The 23,756-nt window shown below is 57.1% G+C and overlaps 1 protein-coding gene across 1 annotated transcript in view; it reads left to right on the forward strand.

Annotated features, from left to right (window-relative positions):
* The first annotated feature begins 7,946 nt into the window (after positions 1-7,946).
* SLC16A2 (solute carrier family 16 member 2) overlaps positions 7,947-23,756 on the forward strand; it is a 36,301-nt gene continuing 20,491 nt past the window's right edge. Inside the window, exon 1 of the mRNA XM_068205182.1 lies at positions 7,947-8,565. Coding sequence (XP_068061283.1) covers positions 8,094-8,565 — 472 coding nt within the window. The 5' untranslated portion in view covers positions 7,947-8,093. The remainder of the gene's footprint in view (positions 8,566-23,756) is intronic.

Genomic DNA, 23,756 nt, shown 5'->3' on the forward strand with positions numbered 1-23,756 from the left:
GCCCCGCTCCGCTGGCGCTGCCCGCGCTGCCCGCGCCGCTCCGCAGTGCGCGCACGGCGCATGTGCCCCCGCGCCGCCCCCGCCCCGCTCCGCCCCGCGCTCCCCGAGCGGCCCCGGCACCCCGGAGCCGCCCTCACAACTTCGCCTCGGGGTTTTAATAAATCCCTGACTCCCCGCGGCTTCCCGGCCTCTCGCCGGGAGCCGCGGGTTTGGAGCGTCCCGCTGGAAATCCTTGCGCTGGCACGGCCGGGAGGGGAAGCGATGCTCCGGTGAGAAGGAGCGGTTCGGGCATCGTCTTCTCCAGGTGTGGCGTTGCCACCATCTTCTCCACGCTTCCCCTGTGCTCTGTGGAGTCCCTGGGTGTCTTCCCAAGGATCAGATCCAGGCCAAGGTGTTGTTCTGGGGCATTGATGAAACCCCAGGAAAAGCATCATCCTCCCCAGCTTGTCACTGTCACCAGCTGCTGGTGGCCAAGGATTTGGGGTCCTCTCCTTGGTCATGTCACAGAGATACTCTGAGGGCTGGAGCCCTCTGCTCTGAGAGCAGGCTGGGAGAGCTGAGGATGTTCACCTGGAGAAGGGAAGGATCCAGGGAGACCCCAGAGCCCCTTGCAGGGCCTAAAGGGGCTCCAAGAAAGATGGTGACAAAGTTTTTAGCAGGACCTGTTGTTAGAGGACAGTAAGTGATGGTTTTAAAATAAAAGAGGGTGGATTTAAACCAGATATGAGGAAGAAGTTTTTTACAATGAGGGTGGGGAGGCTCTGACATAGGGTGCCCAGAGAAGCTCCTGGATCCCTGGAAGTGTTCAAGGTCAGGATGGATAGGGCTTGGAGCACCCTGGGATAGTGGGAGGTGTCCCTGCCCATGGCAGGGGGTTGGACTAGAAGACCTTTAAAGATGCCCTCCAGCCTAAACCATGCCATGACTCTGTGCCCCAGTGCCAGCACTGGACCGTGTTGAGTGCAGACATTTGCAGGAGCCTCACCTGCTTGGGGATCTAACAAAATCCAAGCCTGGGAATCCTAGAATCCCAGAATAGTTTGGGTTGGAAGTGACCTTAAAGACCATCCAATCCCAACACCCCTGCCATGGCAGGGACAGCTTCCACTGACCCCACCTCAAAGCTCTGCCCTTCTCAGCCCACTCCAGCCACCCCAAACCCATCCCAGGCTATGTCCACACTCCAGCCCCAGTGACCAGCAGGGATTTTGCTGGCTGGCAAAGGAGAGAGGTGAATTACTCCTTCAGGGGCTGAGACTGCAGGAAAACCACACATCTCTGCCCATGGCAGCTGCATGTCCATTCCAAGGATGCCAGCAGAGTGAGGCCAGGCTCCAGTGACCCCACAGCCCTTCCTCAAATCCCTGACCATGCCCCTGCCCAGCCAGGGCAGCCAAGGGGAACTCTGGGCTGGAGGCTGGGAGTGCAGCAGAGCAAGGCACCCACAGAAATCAAACCTCAGATCCTGGGGGCAGTTCTGGGCCCCTCAAGGGAGCCGTTGAGTAGCTGGAGCATGTCCAGGGAAGGGAATGGAGCTGGGAAGGGGCTGGAGTACCAGGAGTAGCTGAGGGAGCTGGGAAAGGGGCTCAGCCTGGAGCAAAGGAGGCTCAGGGGGCCCTTGTGGCTCTGCACAATTCCTGACAGGAGGGGACAGCCGGGGGGGTTGGGCTGTGCTTCCAGGGAACAGGGACAGGAGGAGAGGGAACGGCCCCAGGCTGGGCCAGGGGAGGTTTAGATTGGACGTTAAGGAAAATTTCGTCACTGCAGGGGCTGTCCAGCCCTGGCACATCTGCCCAGAGCAGTGATAGAGTCACCGTCCCTGGGGGGATTTAAAGGATCTCTAGATGTGGCATTTGGGGACACGGGTTAATGTTGGGTTTGGCAGTGCTGTGAGAATGGTTGGACTCGACGAAGGCTTTTCCACCCTGAACAATTCCACGATGCCGCGATTCTACGGCTGCTGTAAGTGCAGCCGCTACTAGAGGGCAGAGTGAGCCAGGAGAGACAGGTGGTTCGAGCTGTGCGGGAGCTGCCATGTGGGAAACGCGTTTGCTTCCCCTTGCACTGAGGCGTGTGGGGGAAGCAAGAACTTCAGCAGCACGAGGGATAATCTGTGACACGGTTTGAGGTTTGGAGGGAGATGACTCACGCTTTGATTTCTTTATGGAGCGCTCCAGGGCGGGATTAAGCCCTGCTTGTCAGGAAGGCGCCGCATCCAGCAGCGTGGAGGCAGCGGGGAGAGCTCCTCATCTCCAGCACATCAGGCTCCCGGTGCTCCTCAGCAAGAGAAAACCGGCATGGATGAAGGGCGAGGGCACCCCAAAAGAGACAGCTGCCATCTCCTGAGCACTCACTAGGCTGGACCTAAGGGGTCTGGCACAAGGCTGTGTCCCAGCCCAGAGCCCGTCTCTTGTGCAGGCAGCGCTGTAAGGGCAGCTCTGCCGTGCCCGGAGGAGCCCGGGCAGCTCTGCCGTGCCCGGAGGAGCTCGGGCAGCTCTGCCGTGCCCGGAGAGCCCGGGCAGCTCTGCCGTGCCCGGAGGAGCCCGGGCAGCTCTGCCGTGCCCGGAGGAGCCCGGGCAGCTCTACAGCCCACGCCCGCCTCACTCCGTCCCTCCTGCCCGTGTCCCCAGGGACCTTCCTCGAGCAGCGGACACTCAGGCTGGAGATTTTAGATTCATCCTGGACTGCCTTGGCCAAGCTGTCCTGTCCTTGTGCTGGTGCTACCAGAGGTGTTCTCATCTCAAGAAATGAGGTAAAAGATTTCCATGAGCCAAACAGAGCCAGAAGTGCAGCCGGTCAGGGCGAGGAGGCTGACGCTGCTCCCAGGACAGCACAGCCTGCGAGAGCACCAGGCAGGGATCTGGGGACTCACGTTTGGACAAGAGGGGTGAGCAGCCCCTCTGCCGTGGCACGGGAGGAGTGAGCAGCCCCAGGACAGAGCTGCCCCCTCCTGCCCGCAGCTCTCGGTGACCCGCAGCCCTCGCTCGGAGCAGCTCCGGAGCTCTCAGCGCTGCCAGGAGCAGCTCAGCATGTCACCCACCCTCGAAGCGCCAGGAGCAAACCCAAAGGGTGGCACAACTGCCCAGGCCTCAGCCCCTGCAGCCCCCAGACCACTCCTGTATTCCTGGGTGCTCTCAGGCACACACACCCCCGAGCCTCGGGGGCACAGGCAGCGTGCCCAGGGTGCCCCACACAGCTTGGGAGGGTGAGCGCAGGGGGAGCAGAGGGTGCAGACAGCAGCACCCACAGATCTGTGCACCTTCAGCACCCTCAGCCCAGGGCCAGCCTCAGCCCAGGCTCTCCACGTGGGGTTTCACCTGAGATTTTCCTGCGTGTCAGACCAGCAGTGTCGTCTGCTCGAGCTCAGGGGCACAAACCACCTGCACCAAGGCTTCTCTGCTCCCCGAGCCGCTCCCCCCGGAGGTGCCTGGGCTGGCTTTGTCCTGGGCTGTGGGACAGGAGCCTGCAGAGCTCCGGGCCATGCAGCTCCCAGAGATGTTCCAGGCTTGCCACGAGCCACCTTTGTGCCATGCTGGAGCTGGGCAGTGCCCCCATCCTCCAAAGTGAGGAGGTGATGGGGAATTCACCCTTTCCCAAGGGAATTCATTCCATCACTGGATAAACTATGCAAATATCAGTTAATAACAGTAAATTAATGAACCATAGGAAAAACCTTCCCTGGGGGCACATCCACAAACTTTTTGCCAGTGATTCCCTGAACCCCTCGGGGTTTTGAGCAGCTTGGGGTCAGCGGTGGCTCCCACATCAATGACACTGTGGACAAACAGGCACAGTGGGGCCCAGGGGAGCACCCAGCCCCAAACCCCACCACCCCTCCATCCACCCCAACCAGCTCAGCAAGCCAAAGGCTGTGCAGCTGGAGTGGGATGCCAGGAGGCTGCCAAAGCTCTTCATTTTGGGTCGTGGACCCCCAACTGGCCCAGGAGGAGGTGGCGGGTGCCGTGGCACCGCCGCACGCGCTCGCCTCCCGCGCGGGCTGCTGCGAGGGCTGAGGTAATCCTGGGTAATTCCTGACTTCCATGGAAATGCCTCCGGGCCGCGATGATTATCGCTGTAATTAGCCTCTCTGATTTTTCTTGGTGTTCTATAAAATATTAATTTACAGCTGGATCCTTGCCTCCTTTGTGTGCCGGCTTGAGCTCTTCCCATCAGCAGAGCATCTCTGGTACCTCGCGCCGAGGTCCTGTGGGGTTACGTGGCAGAGCTGGGGCGGCCGCTGGCGGCTGCGTCGTGGTTGGGGTTGGTGGAGCTGGGCAGGAACTTCCACTTCCCCACAGGAACGTGCCCTTGTAGCTCCTATTTCAAAGGAAATATGGAAAATTGGTGAGGCACGCTCAGAAAATGCCCTCCACACCTCTGCAGCTGGATGGTTGAAGGGGAGCAGGCAGCTGCGTGGCTCCAGAAGCCCTTTAATACAACATAGATCCACCCTGTTCCTCTGTTTGGGCCTACCTGCATGAAAAATCAGGTAGGGCAGCAGTGTCTGAGCAGCACCATGTTCCCCACCCAGCCTGGAGCCACTGGAGTGGACACGGTGCTGTGATTTCCACTGCCAAAATGAAGTCAAATGTGGGGTTTGGTGGCACATGTGTCCCTGAAAACCCACTGCTCACACCAGCACTTTTAAGTTGCCTCATTTTTCAGCCAAGCTAAGTAAAATTGAATTCAATCTTGCCAAAAAGGTGGAAAATGCCACCTGTGATATTTTTGATCCCCAACACTGGGAAGATCAGGCAGAGGAAGGATGTTGCAGTATGCTGTCCCCTCTCTGCCTTCTCCCTGGGACAAGCCTTGGGCTCCACACTCTGCATTCCAGTATCCCTGCCAGGGAGGGAGTTCTGCCACATCCCTAAGGCTGCCCTCGAGATACTTTTTTCTCTAGGACAGTGTCTCTGCCAGGCCAGATGCAGCAGCTGTCTTAAATACAGCTCCAATCTAAAGAAAGGAGCATTGCTAATGACAGGAAGGGGCTGTGCCCAGCATGTGAATGTCTCTGCCGAGAGCTGCTCGCCACTAGAGATGTTTTCCTGGAGCTTTTGGCCCTGCAGCAGATGCTGTCAGTGAGGTTTTGTCCTCAGGACAACCCTACATGTCCCTGATACCTTGAGAGGCTCCTGGAACCGAGGCTGGCCAGAGTTAAAGGAATAAAGCTGGGATTTATTAAAAGGCCTTCACAGGATTCACCTTGGGCAGTGCAAGAGCCCGGCTGAGGCTGCACCCAAGATGGACGAGGGTCACGAGTCTTCACACCTTTATAAGTTTTGGTTCATTTCCACTTTGGGGTTAATTGTCCAGTTACAGCTCCAGGTGATGCAGTCCCATCCTCCCAGTCTGCTCTCCTCAACTCCCTGTTGTTTGCACTTTTTGGGCCTGAAGCTGCAGCGGTGTCCTTGGTTCTGGGGCTGGAAAAGGATTGCTTTGCCTGACTGAACTGTGAGGAGAACTTGCTCACACTTTATATAAAGTTCAGAGTTATATCCTAATGCAGCATAGAATCTGGAAAATAGGAAAGCTGAAACTTAAGGCATCATCCCCATGTCACTAAAACCAAGCCAGGTTGCAAAGCTGCTGGGGATTTGTATTCTGCGAGGCCACGTCCTCCCACAACACTGCCCAGGCTGTTTGCACAGATATTTCCATTCCTCCTCCCCTTCTGCACACCCAGGCACACACGTTGAGCAAGAGCCAATCCCTCTGGCAGAGGCTCTGGCACCACGGTTTGGAGCCAAGCACACGCTGCTGGCAGCCACGCCTTGCCCAGGTGGCCAGGGGCTCGTCAGCTGTGACATGAGGTGCTCCCTGCCAGCTCTCCAGGGATGCCAGATGTGGATCTGGAGAGCCTGGAGGTGCTGCTGCCATCCAATGCATCCCTTACCAAGCTGGCAGGCTCAGGGCTTTGAGGGAAACCATGTGGCAGACACAGAAGGGTGTTTTAGCATTGAGTTCAGCCAGGGAGGAGCAGGGTTTTCCTCAGTGTTTCTTTCATCTTGTGGTTATGAAGCCACAGAGCCTCTGGGTGGGATGCTCCATGTTCTTACAGCAGGCAGAGCTGTTCCTGCCTGGATTTCCCAAAGCTTCCCAGGCTGCACCTCCCTCCTCGATGAAACCTCCATCATCTCACCCAGCCCAGACTTTTAACCCTCACTTTTTCAGCCCCTTCTGTGATTTTACTCCTCAGTCTCGCTGGTCCAGTCCAGTCCAGTGATGCCTGGGCCAAAAAATGCTCTGTCCAGGCACCATGCAGCCAACATCCAGGAGAGATGCTGCTCCCTGGCTTTTGTGTCTGGCTCAAGGTCCAAGGAGTATTAACCTCCTGTTTCCCACTCTGCGAGAGCCTTCTGCAGCTCCAGAGGGAAGAAGTCTCTGTAACACGGTGTTTTCTATGGCAAAGAGCTCTCCCACCTCTCTCATTGCTGTTTTAAATCCAGACTTGTTTTGCTGCTGTGGAGAATTAACATTTCGGGGGGCAGCTTCCCTGTGCACCACCCGGCGTACCCCAGGCCCCTTGTCTGTCAGCTTGCAGGGGCTTAACAAAATAATATCAGCAGGCCAGTAACCTGAGCAGGCTTTCCGGTGATGTGGAAATTAAAATTTAGCTGCTCGTTATGTCGGCAGAGGGCAGTGGAAGATGCTTCCAAACCTCCCAGGCCTCCCCCGGCCGCGCTGTGGAGATGGGGATCCGGGGAGGAGACTCCACCAGAGAGGAAGGGAAATAAAAATGCAGTTCCTCCAGCAGCGAGGCTGACCTGAGCGCGGCGTTCCCGCCGGGCAGCCCACCGGGCGGGGCGATCTGGGCTCATCCATCGGCGCGGTGCCCAGGAGAGAAGGCGAGGCGAGGAGACCGCGCTCCCCATGGGCGCATCCCTCCAGCTCGGGTCTCGCCATCGCTCACAGCGGCTGCTCAGAGCCGGGCAGAGCCGCTGCTCCTCATCCTCTGCCCGGGAGGAAGCGGATGGCGATGGAGCTGGCAGTGATTTGCCGGCGGGAGCAGGCGGGAAGGCCAAGGAGAGGTTTTTTCTGGCTGTAGCCGTGTCCCAGAGGGGTTCTCCAAGCTCGGCGAGCCGCAGCACGTAGACAAAAGTCTTCCCAACCCGCAGCCCGTGGCCGAGTGCTGCTCTCCGGCTTCGGGAGAGGCAGGGAGATAGTGCGGCCCTGCCGCCGCCTCCCTGCCGCTCCGCACCCTGCCCTGTAATTAATATCCCTGGAGGTAAAGAAAGAGCAGCGGGAGGTTGGGATGTATTATTTTACTCTGATAGGAATCTGACACTGACACAGCCATTAGGGGAAAGAAAGAATAATAACTCAGACTTGGCATATATGAAAGCATAAATACCTTCAGCGTGTGAAAAGACAGGCTTTAATATATTGGTGGGTTTGTAATTATTTATTGAAAGAAGGAAAAAGGCAGAGCTTGCTGCAAAACAAGGCAGAGGCGAGGGAACAGCTCCCATAATCATTGGGTTTGGGTAGCCGTTGCTATCCCGCCCGGAGAAGGCAGCGTGGGGTGACCCGCGGCCCTGGGGACAGCCCCCGCTGCCGGGGTGATGTCGGCGGCTTCCCCCAGCAAGAAGCCGGGTTGGTGTCACACAAAGGCTCTCCGAACTTTTCGGGGTAGGGCACGCCAAAAATCCCACCGGGATGCCCGGCGTGGAAGGAAACGCGTCCCCTCGCCGGCTGTTCGCCACCTGCTCGGGCGGCTCCGGGGGCTTCGCTGCGGGGCGGAGGGAGCGGCAGCATCCCCCGCCGGGCCACCGAGAGCCCCCGGGCTGCGCCCGCAGGATGCCCCGCAGCCGGGGGACTGTGCGGGGCCGGGGGGCGGCGGCGGCTCCCCCATCGCTCCCTGCCGCCCCCCGCGCCCTGCCGGGCCCCGCGGGGGCGGCGCTGGCGGGGGCCCGCCCCGGGCCGGGCCCGCCGCAGGATGCGGCGGCGGGGGCGGCGCGGCGGCTCGGCAGGCGATGCGGGGCCGCGGCCGGGCCCGGGGCCGCCTTTGAGCGCCGCGGGGGGACGGGAGGGGGGCGCGGGCGGGCGGGCGGCCCCCGCCGCAGGTAGGGACGCGGGGGCCGAGCGGCGCGATGGAGGAGGAGGAGGAGGATGGAGGCGGCGGAGGGGAGGCGGGGAGTGAGGCTGCGGCAGGAGGGGGCGGGCGGGGGGGCCGGCCGGGGGGGGCGGCGGGCATGTGGGACCGGCTGCGGGGCAGTCGGGCGGCGGGCGGCGGCCGGAGCGCGGCCGCGATGGCGCAACGCGACGAGAAGGTGCCGGCGGCGGCGGCGGGCGAGAGCGAGCCCGGGGCCGGGGCCGGGGCCGGGGCCGGGGCCGGGGCCGGGGCCGGGGCCGGGGCAGGGGCCGCGGCTGAGCAAGGACAGAGCGGGGTCGCCGCGCCCTTCCAGCCCCCTGAGGGCGGATTCGGCTGGGTGGTGGTCTTCGCCGCCGCCTGGTGCAATGGCTCCATCTTCGGCATCCACAACTCCTTCGGGATCCTCTACATGATGCTGCAGAGCGACCTGGGCGAGGGGGAGAAGGATCCGGCGCTAGAGTTTAAAACAGGTATGGGCTCCGCGGCCCCTTCCCCGGGCAGGGCAGTGCGTGCAGGGGGTGCCCGAGCGGAGCGGGGATGCCCGAGCGGAACGGGGAAAGGTGCGGCGGCGCGGCCGGCGCTGCCTCCCGGAGCTGGAAGCTCCTTCTCGGCTGTGTGGAACCTCGATTGCTCCCTGCCCCCTCTATCCTCGTAGCCGTGGCTATATTTATCTCCGACAGCATCATGTGTTTCTAAGCTCCGATGTACTCAATTAAAAGTAATTCGGCTGAAAAACACGCCCTTAGCTTGTCCTGCCGGTGTGTCTTGGGGTAAAGCAGAGCAGCACTGGTGAATCAGCTGCTGCGTGTGAGCCACCCCCTCTAGTTTTCTTTATTATTGTTCTATTTTATGAGTTTTCAAGCTTTCTATCTGTCTGCTTTGTTGGCCGGGGGTGGCTCCAGGAGAGCATCTGCCGTGCTGCCACGCTCCCTCCGAGCCGTGTCCATTCAGTGGGACGGCCGGCACAGGGCAGGGCTGGCAGCGCCACCTGCGCGGTCACTCCGAGGGCAGCGCGGGGTCTCCAGCATTTCACATCCCTGAAAAGCAAGATCCATGGACTGCACCCAGCTTTGATAGGACCTACCCAGTTTTGGTAGGACCGACAGGCCTGGCCAGGGTGCAGACTGGGTAGGGTTAATATGGAGAAAAGGGTTGTTTCTTGCTGCCAAGACCCTGCTGTTGAAGTGGACTTGGCGGAGGGACACCAGCCTCCTAGCGTGGTGGTCCCAGCTGGACACCGGTGTTGGGAGGCCCAGCCTTGTCCCAGGTCCTGCTGTCCCTGGAAGATCACATCCATCCTCGTGATAGACACCCATGGCCCACCTTGCTCTCATCTGCCAGGTGGAGATGAGCACTTGACTCTGAGGGAACCTGCCTGTGGTGCTGTCCTGACTCTGGCTGGGACGTGGGCAGCAGCCAGGAGCCAGGAGTGTGCTGGGGAGGGATGAGTGCCAGGGCTGTGTAAGGACCTTAAAGCCTTGTTTTGGGGACCAGCGTTGCCCACGCTCCCTCCCTCAGCTGGCGCATGGCCGGCGAGTGCAGCGGGGAGCGCGCCAGGATGAAATTCATTACGGGATCCACCACATCTAGAATCCCAAATTAACTCCGTGATACTCTTACCAGGGAAATGATGGGACCATGTAATTATGGGTACTAACAGAGTGCCACAGCGAGCTGCGGACGTGTGGCCAGTTGTAATTAGGGTGATGGATGGGCTGGAAGTGTGTGTGTGTTGTGTGTGTGCGCATGTGATGCCCAGGAAGCTCATAGTGTAGCTCTCTGTTTCCTGCTGCCTGTGATTGTATCTAGAAAGCCTAAGGCAGGGCTCTGAAGGTAAAAGCGGTAACAAAAGAAATTAAATACTGCAAGTTCTGGTGGTTTAAAGGCTCTGTGCCCAAGACAGAGGTTGTAGGAGTCAGCATCTGCCTCTTGCTCCTGCCATCTATTTATTTAAGGCTATGACCACACAGAGGCCTCGAAAAAGAAAGGCGTGTAGGTGTGCGAGGTGAACCCAGGCTGGGTAATTAAATTGCCTGGGTGACGAATATCTGCATTTTGGTCTGGGTGCTTAATGAAGAGGCCGTTAATAACTGAGTTGCGGCTCTGAGGTTGTGGTGCCGAGGCTCCGGCGGTGGTGGCGGATCCATCTGCGGCACCTTCGGGGCTGCAGCTGCACTGGCTGGGGCTGAGGGCAGCGGGGTGCAGCCCGGAGCCCCCCTCCAGCCCTTCCTCCCTCGCTCCCACCCCTCCCCGCTCAGCATTGCATAATTTCCCCGCGGCGCTCGTTTGCGTGCAAACATAATCAGGAAAATATCGTAGCTCCTTTCCAAGTGCTAAGTGATATGGCCTTCCTGAAAAGACCGGTGCTGTCTGTTTGTCCTCCGACGTCACTCTGAGCCCGCCAGCTGCAGGCAACAGCCGGACCCCAGGGAGCCCCTCATCCCCCGCCAACAGGGAGCAGGTTGGGAGGACGAGGATCCGCTCCCTGCTCCAGCAGCGGCATCCAGTATGGCTGTGGGCATGGCTCAGCCTTTTGTCTCTGCTCTTAAACCTCCTCCAGGTCTCAGGGAGGTGGGTTTCTATCAAACAGGGGGTTTGGAGGCAAAGTGGGGAGTAATGCTGTCAGCTGGTCAGGCATCCCTTTAAAAATAGGGTTCTGTTTATGCTAAAGCGGGTGCTAGTCGGCACTAAACAATAGCCGCCCCGGCTATAATTATCAAGGTTTATTTCTTGTTTGCATTGGTCACGTTTTCTTGCGTTTGATCTTGAGAAACGCAGGATCCGTGGAGTTCAGGTCTGGGGTCAGGCTTTGAAAACAAACCCTGTGGCAGCAATGCATCGAATGCATAGGCTCCTCTCTTTAAAGAAATATACTGTGCTGCCTATGTCAACAAGCACGGCGGGCTGGGGCGGGCGGGCTGCTGCGACCACCGCGTGCCCCTTCCCCGCGGGACGCCAGCGCGGGGCCTTTGCAAGGCACACTCTGTGCTTTCGGGTTTGTTTTCTTGCGGGGGGAGTGGAGGAATGCTGAGACCGGAATAAAAAAAATAATATACATGTGAGCACTCGGCCAGGAAAAAAAAATCCAGCTTTGCTGGAGAGGTGTCGAGTGATGCTTGAGGGTGTTTGCTGGGAGATGAGTGGTGACGTTTGCCTCCGGTTGTACAAGGCTCGTTCCGGTGTTGAGGGATCCGCGGATCCGTGGCTGTCCCGGTGCTGGTCCCACAGTGAGGGCTGACACTGAGCCAAGGGCCAGATGAGCCAGCCCAGCACCCTCGTCTTCCTCAGCTCCCAAAGCCCTTTTGAGTGGCAGCGCAGTCCTGGTGAGCATTGACTGGGCATGAACCTTCTCACCTCAGTGTCTGCTCTGCCACTGTCGGATGTGCCCCAAGCTTGGGAGAGGGGACAAGGTGGCCTTGTCCCTGACCAGGGCTGTGCCCTCAGCCAAGGTGCCACCCAAAGGTCCCAGAAGGTGCTCCAGCTACCTAGGCAGAGCCAGGAGAGTGACATTTCTTGGTGCATCTTGTTACTCTAAGCACATCCTTGTGCCATACCCGAGATCTGGAAAGCCCTGGTGGGACAGCCTGCAGAGGCACACAGACTTTGGTTTTATTTTAGAAAGGTCTATTTATCTTTTTCTTCTCCCCTCCTCTGCTTTGTGTCAATATCCCAGGTATAGATTAACTCTCTTCGCTTAATATTTAATGTTTTGGTGCCTGGAAATGGAACTGAAAGCATTTGGAGAGATGGCCTGAGGAGCTGGTCTGGTTTGGCTGCAGCTCCTCTGAGTGCATCTGTGTCCATCAGCATCCCCTGATCTGTGTGCAAGAACCTGTGGAACAGCTTTCCCCCTTTAGCCCAGCTCCAGACAGGGAACAGAGGCTGCTGGAGCTCCCTGTGCTTAGGGAAGCTGGAATGGTGCATGGACCACAGTCCCTGAGTGACCAGATCCTGAGCCAAGGCAGGGCTGATGTCACCTTTATTCCTCAATTCCCATCCGTTTTGCTGGGGAATTTCTTTGTGCTGATTTCACATCCTCAGGACAGGTGAGCACAGGTGGAAAGGGCTGTTTTTACTCCAGCATTGTAATGAAGGTTTGGTAAGAAAGAACAAGTGTTTTTTTGGGGAAAACAAAGCATTTCAGTGCTAACAGTCATATGAAAGAGGGGGAGGAGAAGCCCTGCACTCCTCTCTGGGCTGAAGGAAGATTCTGTGGGTGGGTGAGTGTGGCTGGAGATTTAGGAGCTGGGAAGAGAAATCCCAAGGTGAGGGTAAATCACAGAGTGCTTTGTGTTGGAAGGGACCTTAAAAATCACCACATTCTAACTCCTGCTGTGGGCAAGGACACCTCCCACTCTCCCAGGCTGCTCCAAGCCCCAATGTCCAACCTGGCCTTGGACACTTCCAGGGATCCAGGGGCAGCCACAGCTGCTCTGGGCACCCTGTGCCAGGGCCTCAGCACCCTCACAGGAAGAAATTCCTTCCCAATATCCCATCTGACCTGCCTTCTGGCAGTGGGAAGCCACTCCCCCTTGTCCTGTCCCTGTCCAGCTCTCTTGAAGCCCCTTTAGAGAAGGGGGAGAATCTCCTCCCTCAACCTGTTGGCCACGTAGGTTTGATTGCAAGAGGTAATTCTTGGAAATGATCCCAACTAAATTGGGATGATGGGGTCACTGTCCATTGCTGGCCTTTTGGAGGCTCTGATCTCCTGAAGGTGACACTGTGGTTGTCACCTTCTTACCCAAATCTGCAGGATTTGGAGCTTTTAGTAATTACCAGGGTGCTGTGCTGGCCCCGTTTCACAGCTTTATTGTCCAAGGGTGCTGTGGACCTCAGCATTCCTGGGGCCTTTCCCATGTCCATCCGGGCTCCCAACCCTCCTCTAACCCTGCGGAGGGATGCACTGACATGAACAGTGTTCACGTAGCCCAGATGGGGATGTAAATCCAGCAAAAAGAGATAAAAAACATGTTTTTATTACCTTGCCCTGCAAGCTGGGGAGTACAAAGGGCAGCACAGAGCCTTCCCAGATTTACTGGGGGTTTCCCATGGTGGGATGCCAGCGTGCCAGCACAAGGCTCTGCCCCAGCCTCTGTTTTGGGAGCTGGAGTATGTGACTGCAGGGAAACGGGGGAGTTTTACAGGAACTGGGGTTTTGCCTGAGCTGATTGCAAGGTGCTGTGTGAGATAAAGCAGCCTGAAAAGCAAACAAAGCCCAGTCATGTTGTTAAACCTGGTTCTTGGGGCTGTCGGGAGCGATTAAGGTTATTAGGAGGCCGGAGTGCTGTTTCTAAGGGAGGTTCTTGTTTTTCAAGACTGCAGGGGCCCTCTCAGCCAGCACATTTGCCATTTTAGTGGTTTTTAATTTACTTTTAAGTGCCCTCCACCAGCCAGCCAAGAAGATGTAAGGTTGTATTTCCTGGTGGCCATTGTCCTCGAGTGGTGGCAGCTCCTGTGGCCTATGAAGAAGTGAGGCATAGAGTTCTGCAGTTGGCTCGGAGTTTTTTGGTCCTTTTAGCTGCAACTGAATGAACAAAACCACCTCTGCTTTGTGGAGTTTGGATCATAGGTTAAATTTTGAAGGTGCTGAGTTGCAAATCCATCACTGAGACAGGGCTGGGAAAAGGAGGAGGAGGAGGAGGAGGAGGAGGAGGGATTGGAGGGTGAAGGGGTTAGTGTTGCAGATCACAGAGCTGGGATGAATGTGGTGGCATGAAGTGACAATGGGATGTGATGCAGTGCAAGGCAAAGGAACCATTTCATTTCCTCTTTTGGGGAGAAATCCACGAGTTTGAAAAGTCACCCTTTAATTTCCTTAAAACCCCTCAGCAGCTGGAAGCTGCCCATTAGGTGGGATGGTTCTCACCCTACACCTTAAACCAGACTTAACCCATCAGGCTGGGCCAAACCCCGTGGCTGGGACGCGCCGCTGACCTCGATGGCAGTGCCCAGGGGCTGGCTGTGCATGGCTCACGTGAGCCTTGTCACCTGCCCGTGTCCCTGGGACAGCCCCTCTGGCTCTTTCCCTGCTTATTCAGAGTCTCCGGACACCGTTCCCAGGGATTATCCCACTTGTGAGGCAGCACTGTCAATCACCCCATCCCACCAGTATCGGTCTTCCAAAAGATCTGGTGGTGTGATGGGGACCACCAGGATCAGTGGATGTGGAGCCGAATTCCCTGCAGGGCAGTTTGGGGAAGGAGGAATTATCTGGGCTTCACCTGCCAGGGCTGGTTTTTGTATCCCATGGTGTGCACGGGGGAAATTCCCTGGGTGGCAGCAAGCCAGCCCCGCTCCTGCCGTGCCGACAGGGTGGTGACCCCGGTGGGACAGTGGCACTGCTGCTGTGCCTGGCAGGATTTGGCACTGTCTGGATACGAGCCCAGAAGAGCCTTTTGCTGTCTTATCCCAGTCACTCCTGGGGACCTCAGCCAGCATGGCACAGGCCAGCAGCAGGGGGACAGCGTGGCCGGATGAGGTGACATGCAACTGTTGGGGACATCGGTGGCAGATGCCACAGGCACTTCCAAAGCTGTGCCCCCTCTCTGGAATCAAATGAGGCTCTACCCTGGCTCCACAATCAGGGAATAGTTTGGAAAAAGCCTCTAAGATCACGGAGTCCAACCATACTGGTGTTCTGCCCACTGCTGGCTGCTGTCCGGGTGCCATACGGAATTTTCTGGCACGTCACCAAATACCTCAGTGTGTCCCACTCACTGTTTTTGGAATGATCACCCTTTAAGGGTTTCTTATGAGCGGGTCAGAGCACAGAGGAGGATGCCAGAATTTCCCAGCTGAGACAGAGGCCAAGCACCCACATCTTGCAGCCAGTGTTTTGCCTGAGGAATCACTTTTCCCCTGATCTCCATGGGATGTGCATCACCATGGCAATGGGCCACGAGGGCTGGACACCAGTCCAGCACGTGTGCAGATATGCTGCTGCACCCGCCACAGCAGGGATTTGTTGGGTTTCCCCTTCCTCTCCCTCGAAGGATTGATTATTCCCTATTGCCAGGGAAGGAGATGCTGCCCTTTGGCATTCAGCCCTGCGGATAAAGGGCTGGTGCAGAGGTGTGTGCCAGGCTGGGCATGGCCGGGGGCCGTGCCCTGCTGTCCCGCCGGGCGTTGCCGTGCCCGCCGCAGGCACCGGAGCGCTCGGTTCTCCCCGGGCCCTTTCGGCGCATCCACCCCGACACAGTTGGGGCGGTTGCAAAACCCACATGACGTGTGCTGGGAATTGCTGCAACACGCTCGCAGGCGCGAGCCATTCCAGCCTCTCCCCGGCACCTCGCACAACAGGTCCTGCCAGCTCCGCGGCCGGCGGGACGCGGCGCTGCCCGCACGCCCTGCCCGCTGCGCTGCCCGCCCGGGGCTCCCTCCGGCCGCTCCTGCCGCTGCCCCGGCCTCCCTCGGTACACCCCGCGGGCAGGGTGGCTCAGCCCTGCATTCCACCCGCACGATTGCAGGGTTTTCCCCCGCCCTTACCCTTTAGCTGTAGATCCCAAAAAAATTACCTGATGCACTAGCTTGCCCCTTGTCCCCAGCACATCCTTCCAGAGCTGGAGCGGGATGAAACACGGGGAAAAACCCTTGGGAAGAGCTGCCGGGTCATAGCCCTGAGTTGTTTTGCTGGAACTCATCTTGGGCATCCTTGGCAGCTGTGCCATGCCATGCCATGCCGTGCCGTGCCGTGCCGTGCCGTGCCGTGCCGTGCCACGCTGGGTTCTCTGCAAGGAGCAGCTCAGCGTGCTCTGAGCAACCTCCCAGCCCCATGTGGGATCACCGAGAGGACACTGCGGCAGGAGGGCAGTCCCTTGCACGCCGCAGGGGAGATCCCCCTCGGGGCTATGCCGTACCTCCATCCCTGCACCCTGCAGGGCGCAGGCAGAGGAGCATTGCACCCCATGGCTGCAACGGGAGCGCCCGGCGCTGCAGCCCAGAGCCAGGTGTTCTGGGGTCAGGGCTGCCAGCAGCATGGTTTTGGGAGAATCTGGTCTGCAAAACCTCACACTGGAGGAGACGAGCTCACCAAACCCTGCTGCTCCACATCTTTGGGATTTTTTGGCTCTGAGTTTGGATTTGACAGCTCATGATGGGTTTTACTTGCTTTGCCGAGGCTGGGTTGGACGGGGCTTTGAGCGAGCTGGTCCAGTGAAGGTGTCCCTGCCCATGGCAGAGGGGTTGGAACTGGATCTTTGTAGTGCTTTCCAACCCAGGCCATTCCAGGATTACCTGCAGAGCCTCTCCGGGGGGGCAGCCCCGCGTGCTCTGGAGCGGCTCGGGCACTCGCTGCATGGGCTGACTTGTTGGGCTTTGCCCCGGGCAAACACCGGGGCCCTTCTCAAGGAGGAGAAACAGCCCTACCACAGTGCCTGCAGCCAAGGAACCTGCTCTGAGCACCCACCCACCACCCCGTCCCGGGGACCAGCTGAGCTGGGGACCCCAGGGCACGTGGCCGCCCTGCCCAGTGGCATCCCCAAAGGCCCTGTTCTTGGTCATCTCACACCAGGCACCAAAACAAAGCTTTTGTTTCAAGATCTTGGCCTTAATTTGTCTGCTCACAGATCCCGTGTGTAAAAGGGAGGCAAAATCCTTCCCTCTTGGGGGGATGTGGGTGTTTGCCAGGGAGACAGAGGGGTTTTTTGTGCAAAACCCGTGCAAAGCAGGGGGAGCTCAGTGAGGTGGGAATAAACCTGGAGCCCAGCGAGGTGGGAATCACATCTAATGGCAGCTCCTTCAGTGAGGATTGTGCTTCCCATGCTCCGTCTGATTCGAGTCCGATGGAAAAGTATAATCTGTGATTAAAGATTGACGGTAATTACATAATGGGTATGCACCAGATGATGCCCAGACAAGCTCCCTCCTGGGATTTCCCAACTTTTGGAGTGTTTGCAATCATCCTAAAGAGCTTCCTTCTACCAAGGAGGGGGGGGGTGGTAATTATTGATTTTACGGCAGCACCTGGCACAAGGCTCAGCAGTGGCACAGTGGTCACCAGAGCCAGGCTGTGGCCACCCTGCCTGCCCTGAAAGCTCTGGGGCACAGTCAGGCACAGGAATTGCATCCCACCAGCCTTGCAATGGCAATAAAAGTATAATAAAATAAAAGAGAACAAAAAAAAAAAAAAAAAAAAAAACGGAAGTAAAGCTGCTTTTTGGATCTGCTGGCAAGGTGAGCAGAGCGGTTGCAGCCGTATGCTTATGCCGTGACCGGTGACGAAAAGGCAACGTCAGGATGTTCTTGAAGGTGGGCCAGCTATTAATCCGTCCATTTTAGCAAAACCCAATTTGCTTCTTAAGATTTGTGGGAGTGGGGACAGCTGGGGGTGTGGGGAGCTTGTCTGGGATTAAACCTGCCTGAGAGCCAAGCACGCCAAGCTTGCGAGCCCGAGGAAAGCTTAATTAAAGTCAACGGAGAAGCGTTTCCAAGAAAATAATACCGGGTTTTTAAACGGGGTATTTTCGTTCTGGGCTCAGAATGTCTCTTTTTCCCTCTTCGGTGTCAGCTTTAATAAAACAAAATGAGATCTCCAAGAAAAACAAATTGGAGCTCTTAAAAGGCGCTGCGGAGATAAAAATCAGTAACAGTGTTGCTGGTAACACCTTGGGTTATTAAAAGGGAAAGAATGCTAACGATGCAAATCGCGTCGGCCTTTCTTGTGGTTGCTCCCCGGCGGGAGCCTGCCCACCCTGCCAGGGGGGCACGGGCACGGTGCCCCTCTCCATGGCCCTGGGCTGGGTGCAGGGGCACGGAGGCTTTGCCCTTCACTGCCCAGGGGGTCGGGGCACTTTTGGGAAATGCTCACACAGGGAGGATTTTGGAGCTTTCTTTCCCGAGGTTCGGGTGGCAGCTCCCGGGGTCAGGACCGGTGTTGAGGGCAAATAGTAAAAAGCTTGGAAGAATGGCAAGGACCAGGTTTCAGGGGACACCAGACTTTAAAACAGCTGAAATCAGGGCTGGTGCTGTTGGGAAGATGCCACAGCCTGTCACATCTCCTTTAGAGGCGATGAACGACGAACGTGTGAATGCAAATAGCAGGTTGGGCTTTTTATGGCCTGAGAGCAGCTGGGTGTGGCTTTGCTCCTCATGCCAAGACATCAGGCTGGAAAACTGGGGTCACTTCCTCTAAATCCAGTGCCCCAGCCCCACTGGTACCGCTGGACCCCACACTGAAGGGCTGCTCTCACAGTGCCCTGGCCCCTGGCAGGCTGTCCCAGCTGCCTGGCCTCGTGCTGCTCCCCAGGATGCTGGAGCCGGGATGTGGAAAGGGCTGGGGGAGTCTCTGGGGATGTGGGTTTGGTCCCTCCACCATCTGCTTCTGCCTTCCCACAGCCAGAGTGGACTCAGAGCTGCCCCTTTTGTTCCTTGTGCTCCCACCCTGGCTAGGGCTGAGCGTGTCCTGGCTGGGGGCTGGGCATGGCATGGGGCAGTGCACGGGCACAGGGCTGATGCTGCTGCCCCACGGATGCAGGGAGGAAGCTGCTGTAGGGTCCTGTCTGTCCATCTGTCCACAAAGCGGGAGAATCCTTTCAGACAGGGTGGCTTTAAAATGCCCAGGGTGATGAATTTGAGGCCAGCTCCTGCTTTGCTGCTGTGCCCAGCAGCATCAGATAAGGCAATTACAGCTTTATCACTTAATTGCAGAATATAATAATAGGAGTGGTATCAGGGCAGGCCGTTGCCAAGGAGGGAATATCGGCAGTGTTGGGTTTAATTATTTTCTTTTCAATATAAACTTGTTGGAGCCTCAGCACTGCTGGAGTTTTGAGACCTTTGTGAGGCTTCTCCTGCCTGTTCCCCACCTTTCCCCTACCCAGGGGGAAATTCAGCATTAAATAGAAGCTGTGCTGACTGTCCTGATGCCAGGGAAACTTCTCCAGAGTCGGTGAGAACCCAGCCTGGGAGGGGAAGGGGTGAGGACTGACAGGGATGTTGTCAACAGCTTTATGGACAGCTTTTCCCTTGCACCTTGGGAATGAATTTCCATCCCTTGCAGGTTTTTCCTGTCCTGCTCAGCAGGTGTGGGGTGCATGCTCACGGCTGCATGAGGGCATGGGGCTGATTCTGGGGGTCTGGGTGCCCTCGGGAGGGACAGCTGGGAATGAATCCTAATGAATCCCTTTGCACCAGGCTTTTCCACTCTCAGTGTCACGTGTGAAATGCTCCATCACTGCCCTGGAACCCAGATGGGAAAATGAAAATTTTATATTTGGCAACTCTTCCACAGCCTGCTGGGGTGGTGTGGGAGAGGTGAGAGACGTTGGCTGCGATATCCAGAGCTCTGCTTGTCTCTGACTCACGTGGTCCCATTTTCCACTCTCCCTGTGGAACCATCCAGGAGGCTGAGCCTTCCCAGTGTCAGGATTTGGGGCATTTCTCCACCCAGACTGGCCTGGCTGGAGGTTTTCTGCCTTAAAAATGGGGATTTTCAAGACCCAGGGTGGGTTTCTCACCGAGAACTGAAGTTTGCCTTGCTTGTCCTGATGTCTGCAGGGTCAGGTGATAAAACCTCAGGTGACCGGGGGCAAGGGATGGTGTGACAGGCTTTTAACTGGGAGAGCTGAAACTCCCTCGGGATCTGCATTTTAGGAGAGGACCTTTATTAAGGGAGATTCATATAAAATCCAATGTGTTGCCCAAAGCTAAGAAATCACGGCAGATTTTTTTTAAAGCTGTTAAACTCTGCCCTGCTTCAGTTCATCAACCAAAGAGTGAACCGAAGAGCCTGGAGAGGAGGCACTTCAGGTCCTGCTCTGACCCCTGTGCCTGGCTGTTAACTCCTGCTGGCCCATGCTAATCTCCATCTGGAGATAAGATTAGCCCCAGACTGGTTTTCAGAGCTCGTTTGCTTCCCTTGGGACAGCATCCTCCCAACCCCAGGGTTCCCAGCCCCACCATCTGCAGCCTCCCCCTGCCACAGTTTGTGTTCCACTGACCTCATAAACAAAAATGACGCACAACAAAACCCTACAGAAAACAACTTTTACAGCAGGCAGAATTTTCCTACTCCACAAAGGCGGTTGTTTAGATTTTTATTGCCAGATGAAAAAGGACGGAGATAAAAAACAACCCTAAAAGCTGTTGGGAAGATGATGCAAGGCAGAGCAGCGTGGAAAGCGATGGCTCTGGGGGCTTTAATGTTTCCTCTGCTTCTGAATCAGGAATCAGCTATTCCAAAATGCCAGGCACTGCCGGCTGATTCCAGCCCCTGGCCACGCGCCGACACTTTCTGCAGCAGATAACTCCTGCTTTATCACCCGCCTGCGCCGGGCCAGAGCTTCTCCTGAGCGCTGGAACTGGGGAAGATGAGGAAGAACCAAGCAAGCAGGATGTGGGGCTGCTGTGGAAGCGGCAGGTTGTTGGCCGGGTTCCCCATTAGTCAGGGTGACGAGTCGATCTCCTTTCCCATTTTCTTATGAATGAATCAGTTTTGGCTGGGCCCGATGGTCAGACTGGTTCAACGAGAAGCAGCTGGTATCAGTCTCATTAGCAGAGGAGACAAAAACGAGCCTCTCCCTGGCTCTGCAAACTCCCTGTGGTCCCGACAGGCCCGCGGCTGCCGGGGCTGACAGCAGCACTGCCGGGCTTCGGCGCCTCCATCACCCTGCTCCCTCCCTCCTCTGGGCCTCTCCCGGCTCCTGGGCATGCTGAAGCCTCAGGGACACTTCAAAACCAGCGTGGATGCACACGGGGTCCTGCATCCCAAGCCTTCTGCTCTCCAAGTGCATCAGTGCTGCGGCAGGGGTGTTTTTAGAGGACAATTTCAGCTCCAGGTTGCCCGTGGTTGCTGTGGGGAGCACAGCTCGGCTGTGTTTGCTGCTCCAGTCCTTGGCTAGTGGAAAATTCTTGACATTTTGCCACAACTTCAGCTGGAGCAGTTGGGATTTGGGATTTTGAGGCAGGAGCACAGGGGCAGCGGTGATGTGTGGCTGCCTCTGCTCAGCCCTGCCGTGAGGATTTGCCATGGTGTCACTGCTCTTCCCTTCACTGTTGGCACCCAGCACCCCTGTCCTGCTCCGACTGTCCATAATGCCACCCCACAAGTACGTGCCAGCTCCCTTGGGCAGGGGCTGCCCCGTGCCAGGGTCACTGCAGAGGCTGAGCAATGTGATGATGCCTCAGGAGCAGTGTCCCCGGTGCTGTCACAGAGCAGGGCGGGCTGGTGGCCTCCAGCACATCCCCATGGATCCGTGCTGGGAGAGCAGAGGGGTTGGACCCACCCCACACTTGGGGCTTTGTGTTCCAGGGCTGCCCCTGGCCCCTCACATCCCTCCACACCCCAAAATCCTGGCAGGCTCAGCTCCACGCTGCTGAATCCTCTCAGCGCCCTTTTCCCTTTGTCCCTGAGCACGGATGGGTGAAGGGGGAGCTCAGGCAGCTGAAAACAAGACTGGGGGTGTGGGGTGTGCTCCCTACAGCAATCCCACCCTTGGCACCTGTAGGACAGGATGAGTTTTGTAGGGACAGCGGTAATTTTGTAGGGACAGGGGTAGTTCTGTAGGGACAGGGGTAATTTTGTAGGGACAGGGGTAGTTCTGTAGGGACAGGGGTAATTTTGTAGGGACAGAGGTAATTTTGTAGGGACAGGGGTAGTTCTGTAGGGACAGGGGTAATTTTGTAGGGACAGAGGTAATTTTGTAGGGACAGGGTAGTTTTGATTCCCACCCCTGCCCCAAAAAGCCGTATTTCCATGGGAGGAAGAGGAGGCTCCCTGGCCACAGAGATGGGATGTAAGGCTTTTAACCCTGACTGGCAGGACCAAACCTCACCCAGTAACTGACAGAAGCCTTCATTAACCTGCCCTGTTGTTCATTCCCATTTCAAAGCCCTTGATGCAGCAAAAAGCGAAGGTTTTTCCTCAGGAAAGCACATTAATGTTTCACCTGCCTTCAGAGCCCTTTGCCACCGGGGCAGTTGGAGTGGTCGGGGCTGTCCCCAGTTCCCCCCGGTCTCGTTAAACATTGTGTGGCTCCAAGGGAGCTCTGCCTGTGGCTGTCGTGTGGGCTCAAGCCCTCGGGGGCCTGGATTTTAATTTCTATGTAGATGTGAGTGTGTGCATAGACCCACACAGGCGTATTCACGTCTGTGGATCACGGCTCCCCGTCCGAGGGGCAGCGGCAGGAGCTGCAGGGCTCGGGCTGGGTTCCCGGCGTGGGGATGGGAAGCAGGGGGCTGGTCCTGCTGCGAGCCCCTCGCCTCGGCCGTGCCCCTGCCCCTCCTGCCTGCAGCACCGAAGGGCAGGGCTGGCCCTTCCCCGAAGCCTCCCGGTGTCTGAAAAACTTTCAAATGAGAGCAGGTCAGCCAAAAGTGACAGCCCGTTGGCAAAGGGGTGTAACCTGCTTCTTGCTGGGCTAAAAAAAAAAAAAAAAAAAAAAAAAAGTAATTAGATACAATACTGCTGGTTTTTACTTTCCTTTAGCGGTCGGATTTGCTTAATGACAGCCTATTTTTCTGAGATATCCAGTTGTTTTCAAATGTTGTCTTTAATGTAAGGAAGCTCCAAGAGATTAAAATCACATGGATATTTTACCCTTCTCTTGCCCTCTGGGTGTCTGGTTCAATGATGATGCGCAAGTGTTGTGATCTTTTTCCTGGTCTGTAGGCTCCAGGAGCACTATCCAAAGGTGCTGCTCTGTGCTGCAGACCCGGGGCAAACTCGCCAGCACTGGGGCAAGAAATAATTTCCTGATGGCCATCAGGAGAAGAGCCCAGATGTTCCACCACAGAGCTGTTCTGTCCCACAGACACTGTGTCAGCCCAGGATGGCTCTGTGCCTGCCCCAGGGCTCTGCTCAGCCTGCTTAAAAACGGCTTTTCTTCATTTATTTTGATTGTTAAAGATATTCTCTCAGTGAAGGAGGCTCTCCAGTGTGGTCAGTCATCACCTCGTGTCCCTCACCCCAGCCCTCGGGAGGGATGGGGCTGGGGCTGAGCCCTGGGACAATGTGGGGAAGACACGAGTGTGGGGAGACAGCTGAGGTGGAAGAGGCCATGGAAGGAGGTGTTGCCTCCTTTGTGAGGGAACCTCGGGGGCAAAACAACTTAAAAGCCACCTGGCACAGCCTGGGGAGGGGCCTCCCCTCAGAAAACACCTGGAGCAGCCACCACGATTTTCCCTTTCATATTTCCAGCCCCATGCATCGTTGGGTATTGGGCAGACTTTGTCTTCAGGGAAATTTGGGCTGTGTTGGGTGAAAGTGAATAAGTAACATAACTGAAATATTTTGGTAATGTTGGGGTGGGTGGCTCTGCCCCGGTGCCACAGGGGAGGAATCCCAGCCCTCTCCATTTCAGGGTTTTTGCTCCAGTGGGGCTGAGGCTGAAGTTGCCACAGTATTTTTTTCCTCTGGAGCTTGTAGGGCTCTGGGGGTGGCTGTGGGTGGGGGTGGCTCTGGAGATGATGCTGCAGGGCAGAGCCAGCAGTGCCACTGGAGCGTGTGGTTGGCACTGGGAAAAACACAGGGATGCTTTCTTCCAACCTCACTCATCCTGGGGATGCCCCAGCCTTGGCTGATGGGTGTTTGGGAGGTTTGGCTCTTCCCACACCATCCCCATCCCCATCCCAGCCTCATAGGACAATAGAATCATGGAGTATCCCAGTTTAGAAGGGACCCTCAAGGATCATCCAGTCCAGCCCCTGGCCCTGCACAGACCCCCCACAA

This window comes from Anomalospiza imberbis, chromosome 14, assembly GCF_031753505.1.
Source record: "Anomalospiza imberbis isolate Cuckoo-Finch-1a 21T00152 chromosome 14, ASM3175350v1, whole genome shotgun sequence".
NCBI lineage: Eukaryota > Metazoa > Chordata > Aves > Passeriformes > Viduidae > Anomalospiza > Anomalospiza imberbis.